Source organism: Sander vitreus, chromosome 5 (assembly GCF_031162955.1).
Source record: "Sander vitreus isolate 19-12246 chromosome 5, sanVit1, whole genome shotgun sequence".
NCBI lineage: Eukaryota > Metazoa > Chordata > Actinopteri > Perciformes > Percidae > Sander > Sander vitreus.
In genome coordinates, this window is record NC_135859.1 from 4,540,818 (window position 1) to 4,546,662 (window position 5,845).

A 5,845-nucleotide genomic window follows, 5' to 3' on the forward strand; every position below is an offset into this window, starting at 1 on the left:
TGTGCTGTTCATCATGCAACATGAGACCATTTCTCATTGACAGTGTGGGCTGTTTAAGGTTTACCTAAGTGCCTCTAGATGGCATCAATGCCCCTGTTCAGGTTTTACGCTGGATAATCTATGTACTCCATGTGGAAATACCAGTTTCAACACTTAATGAGCAGAAGTAATAACCAGCTGTTTGTGCGCCTATATGAATGGACTTGCTGCAAGATCTGTTTGGTGTACACTTTTACTTTAAGATGGTTTTTATGATGTTTTGTGCAGATGGCTTAACTCAGATCACCCAATTAATGGTTTACCTTAACTATTGTAAAGTTTTTTTTAAAAACACATTCAGTACCCCTCATTATCCTTCCTGGTTTACATATTTTTTCCCAAAGTGTTCAACTTGTCAGAACATGTTGTTTCCCACTTCTTTAAACATTTACCAACTTTGTAATTTCAAAGACAGAAGCTTTGGAAATTCTTTCTTTTTTAATGTGGCTTATTAATTCAAAGTTAGACAAGATAGGACATGTAAATAAGTAACCGAAGAGCTCGGCTGGTTCTCATGCTCAGGCCTATATTAGCCCAACCCTTCCTTCCCCTCTTCCCTCCCTCCTAACCCTTGCCAAACAGGATCTGTAGGATCTTACAGAGTCATTTTCTCAGGAGACAGGAATGTCAGAACACAAGGCCTGGTGCCTGCTGGAACATGCACCCTACAGTCCCTCAAATTTACAGGAAAAAGTCCCAAACGTGTTGCTCACACATCCAGTTAATTCCCACTCGGTGTGTGGCAACAGCTCTCAGAGTAAATGACTTGTATGCACCGGACGTGTTGTAGACGCACACTGACTCACTACTGAAATGATATTGTCTGGTACACCACCCTGCCCAGGTGTCTGTCGGTTCACAACCTTCATGTTCAAAAGGAGTTTTATTCATTTTGTGACATCTTTGGCTTCTCTGTCTGAAGGAATTCTAGCCTAAATAATAATAAAAAAGGTTTAAATGTTATTCAGGGTGTTTTGTTGTTGTTCTTTACAGATTTGTCACATGACACTTTACAAAAAATATGCTTTTACAAATGACAAACACACAAAGCTATTAAGGAATATTTGAGATTGTTTATTTTTTTCTTTAAAAAAAAAATCTCTCTTGTGTACAGCTGATAAGCACAATATTATACAGCAGACAGGCTAGTCATTTTAGACTATAAGGAACCCAGGTTTTATCCGAACATAAATATAATACAATGAAAATGTGGCATTCAGACTGCAAATCGAAGGAACGACACAAAATCATAGAAATGTTAAGGATTATTTGGCTGATTTTTCAATCATCCGCCTACGGTACCTCATGTATTCAGATGCTATCAACAAGCAGAGGATAGAAATGTAACAAAGCACGGACATCCCAATTATTGCTACATTCATCGGCGTCAGCGTGCCTTAAATTCGGACACACAGAGGTTCAAAGTGACAGCTCCTGCATCGGTTAGCTCACCCTCTCAACACTATAGCGCTGGCATTTCCATTGCCCCGACAAGCCGAGCTGTGTGCGGTGAAATGTTACAAGTCACAGTTTCTTCTCACATGAGAGGTCGTTTCTGCTTTTAATTGACGGACCAGCGGCTGGAAGTGGGCGATGAGCTGCTGGTGGACTCTTTGTGGGACAGATTCAGGCTGTGGCTGTAGGTGGGGGAATGAGTGACGCTCGGACTGCTCGGAGGTGTGGAGGAACAGGAGGAAGACTTGGATTGAATCTGCAGCCACTTGTCTCCCAAAGCCTTGGCGAAGTGGTCATCCACAGACACGCTGATGGAGAGCTGCTGGGAGCGAGCTTTCTGGTAGTTCACTCCGAGGCTCCTCTGGAAGTGCTCCTCAACCACGTGGTCATAGCTGCGTTCGGAAATCACTGGGAGAGAAGGGATGGACAACAAAAGTCAAATACACACCTCGGTGAGTCAGGAAAAGTGAGTGGATGTCTACATTATGATGGGCGTGTTGATGATTAGGGAGTGACCGTCTGGTGGATGAGCTCATTCGCGAGAGTGTGAGACTGACCTGATGAGGGGCTCCTTTGGACCTCAGATCTGCAGGACGGGTTTCTTGACGAGGAGACGCAAGTGATCACAGAGGGCCGCATCTGGGGGTGAAACAAGACGGGTCATTAACTGAATGATAGGACACAGAAAGTGACTTTATTTCTGCATTTACAGTATAACACAGCAACACCTGCTTTGGGTTTCCTCTTTGTCCCACAACATTCTTACGGTTACCTAGACCTGGCTGTCTTCATCCAATTACAACAAAATAGTGTACGGAGTTCAATTTGAAAACTAAACAATAAAAAAATTAAAAAAAACTGATTAAATATGGGTTTGCCCATGCAAGTCTGATCACTCCCAGTGTGGTGGCATATGTATGCAGGTCAAAGACAGAGCTGTCTGTCTGGTCTTGTTGATGGATTTCCTCCCTCCATTGCTCACATTTTCTTCCTGAATCCGGCTGGATTGCATAGCTCAGACAAGCTTAGGCCTGTTTACACTCTTAGAAGAAGAATGCCTATGCAGTTGGATACACTGACTACAGATGGGATGGAAGATGTTCTACCACTGTGGGTAGCCTGGAGCTACACTGAGACTACAAAGGGACATACAGTACTGACACTTTTCATAAGTTACGACATGCTCTCTGAGAAAAAGCACATTGAACATGTGTTGTGCACACAAGCAGCACTTGTTTTTGTGGTGAATTACCTGGATTTGAGAGGGAGCAGAGCTTTTATTCTTTCCCTCTGTGCTTTCAGGGTCTTTCCTTGGTTTCTTGATGAGGGCAAGTGGTTCGTCCATGACCGGTGCGTAGTACACGTGGGTGGGCAGGGGGCTGGTGGGGCTGGGTGTTGGACTCCATGTAGATGTGGGGCTCTGCGGCCTGTTGAACATCACTGGTGCTTGTGCAGCTCTCTGGGCAGCTTTGATGCTGCTTCTGCTCAGTACCCGCTCTCGCCTGAAACATTTATTCATCAGGAAATGTCACATCTCTTTGACACGATTTGCATTTAAGGACAATGCAAATGTCCTTAAATGATATTAAATTACTATTGTAAACATGAATAAAGCAATTGCACCAACCTTTCCTCCAATGTCAGACCCCGCTCGTGGCTATGCTTGCGTTTGACTGGATGCACCGTTGGGACTCGAGGCCGCTCATTTGCGATATGTCTGTGTCTGTCTTCGCTCCTGAGGTGGGGCTGACCTGAAAAACAAAATGATACGCAGAATTAGAATATGAGTCTTTAACATTGTGTTTTGGCTATGGGTTATTTGCCAGAAAGAAAATCTAAGGACCATTTACTGGCACTGATGATTTTACTACAAGTCTTAATGCTGTGTGACATTCAGCGATGAGTAACTGCTTGTTTTGATCCATGACGTGGACCTGCATGACAGCTATTCGTGGGAAAACATTGGGTTTTTTTTGCTACCGTTAATTGTTAACTCAGTTAAGCTGTAGAACCCGATCTACCTGATCTGCAAGGGTTACAACATACATAGCTGATTCAGTGCTAACTGTAAATGTTGTTTTTCTGCATAATGTTGGCATTCAGCCCTATCACTCAGCGGGCACGATCAACAGGCTTTGTTAGGATGGGGTGCCACACGTCTACCAGCTTTTTAGTCTTTGTGGACCCTGATTCGGGCAGCACCCATTGGTGAAAGGGCCATCAAAGTGAGCACACATGCAGACACACCAGATTTTTGGCAATTACACAGTTTGAAACACATCGAAATGCAGCCGATGATGCCATTGATGTGTTGACTAAAACAAATGCACTGTATGTTGAGGTTGCAAGTTACACCCACAAAATTATTTTTCGTGTTTTTTTTTTATAAATGCAGGTAGTCATCACTTATTGAACTTTTTTTTTTTAAAGATAATTTTGGGCATTTCTAGGCCTTTATTGACAGGACAGCTGAAGAAATGAAAGGGGATAGAGGGGGGGAATGACATGCAGCAAAGGGCCGCAGGTCGGAATCGAACCCAGGCCCGCTGCGTCTAAGAGTAAACCCTCTATATGTGGGCGCCCGCTCTACCAACTGAGATTTCGGGGCACCCATCACTTATTCAACTTAATCCAAGCAACAGGAGTAACAGTTTTAAATCTATTTGCTCTCCTGGCTTTTGTCTCACATCAGCAAGCTCAAATGTGCAAAACCGTCACTCATACAGTCAAAACACCAAGCATTGTTTGAAAATGTGATGGCAGCACAATTATCCTGGGGCCTATTGTTTGACTATATGCTCAGTTAACACTTGAAAATCCACATGGATGTGGCAGGCAGGAGTCCCTCAAAGCTCCTTCAACTGTATTCAAATCAGCTGTTGAGTGCTTTTAAAGAATCCGCAACAACAACATCTATTGAAATCAAACAATGAGGTGATTATGTGTTTTGAATTGAAGGACAATTTGAAAGTTGTCCACTGTATTCACACCCCAAGTACTCACTCCAATCCACATTTCCTGCTGGCTGAGCACTCCCAACACCTGTGAGTTACTCATTCACACATAGTGGCATTGTGGAGGGGAGGGGGGCAGGTACAGCCACACCTATGCTGATTTTCTAATGCCTCAGGCATGGATATTTCTCCCTTGTTCGCAGAGATAATATGCGTCCTGACCTTCTGTTTTGCTGTGTTTACTCAGATTGTATGGATACCCATGGATATCAGTTGTGAGTGTTAACACAATTTACAAAATCTTAGTTCAGCCGTGAGGACCTTCAAAGACAATAAGTATAAATAAGGATTTATTTATTCTTTAGATTTCCTATATGAACCACCCGACTTATCTTTTCTTTATGAACAAACAAGCTATTTTATATAAGACAAAAAAAACATATTTCACAAAGTTTATTTTAAAAGTTGAATGTTGCTCTTAGTGTTTATCTTCCATGTGACTGTCATCACATTGGATTTTTTTTATACCTGATTCTCTATATCATGCATAGAACAAAGGCAACTGCAACTGTATATCATGTGTGTAAGGTTGTAACATGACATGAAATCTAAACATATAAGAAACCACAGCATACACATAATACTACAAGTATTCAGTCTCATAAAGCAACATAAGGGAATAAAAGAACTCAAGCTTACCTTCTAAAATGTAGACTTTGAAGCCACTGCTCATCCGGGTAATGTACTGGAAATTAGCCACAGCCATGGCTTCTTGTCTTTGTCTGAGTGAAGCCAGTAAAAAGGAACAACTTGACTGCTGGAGCGTACAGAGCACAATGAGCCTCAGTTATAGATTGTATTGGAAAGGTAATGAGATGCTGGGTCTGAGCTCGGCCAGGTAAAGTATCAGGTGAGTGCAGATAGGTGCAGTGGCTTCCCTGTGACTCATTCTTTGCATTCCGATTGGCTGCTGTCTGGGCCAATCAAAGGCCCTCATTCTTTCAGCGCTGTTATTGTCCTGCAGGCGGAATGAGCTCACAGGTAGGACAACCAGTTGCAAAGGTAGAAAGTGGAGTTGCTAAATGTCACAGTACCACATAATCCACTCTGATTAGAGAAGCTTTTGCTTTATTCAACACTTTCTTTTGTTCAAGAATACAACTCTTTGGTTACAAATCACTTTATTCACACATTTTCTTTTTCTTTTTTTGATTTTTCCTCTGAGCTATGAAGAAAGTGAAGTGTGTCTTTTGGTTCCCTCCATGGAATCACCACCTGTCCCCACTCCCCTCCCTCCCTCCCCCCTAATCTGCAATCTCACCTAACTGCATTCTTTCGAGCTCTTAGCCCACCGGAGCTCCAGTCATTCCACTGACCTGCCCATACACGCATGCAGC

General features: G+C 42.8%; 1 protein-coding gene across 1 annotated transcript; it reads right to left on the minus strand.

The window, feature by feature from the left end:
• Positions 1-1,092: 1,092 nt before the first annotated feature.
• vgll4l (vestigial like 4 like) lies at positions 1,093-5,466 on the minus strand. Its single transcript, XM_078250145.1, has 5 exons — positions 5,148-5,466; positions 3,122-3,245; positions 2,747-2,996; positions 2,052-2,133; positions 1,093-1,902 (listed from the first exon to the last, which is right to left on the minus strand). Exons 1-5 carry the CDS (start codon positions 5,212-5,214, stop codon positions 1,601-1,603), a joined length of 825 nt encoding a protein of 274 aa, XP_078106271.1. The 5' UTR covers positions 5,215-5,466; the 3' UTR covers positions 1,093-1,600.
• Between the last annotated feature and the right edge of the window lie 379 nt (positions 5,467-5,845).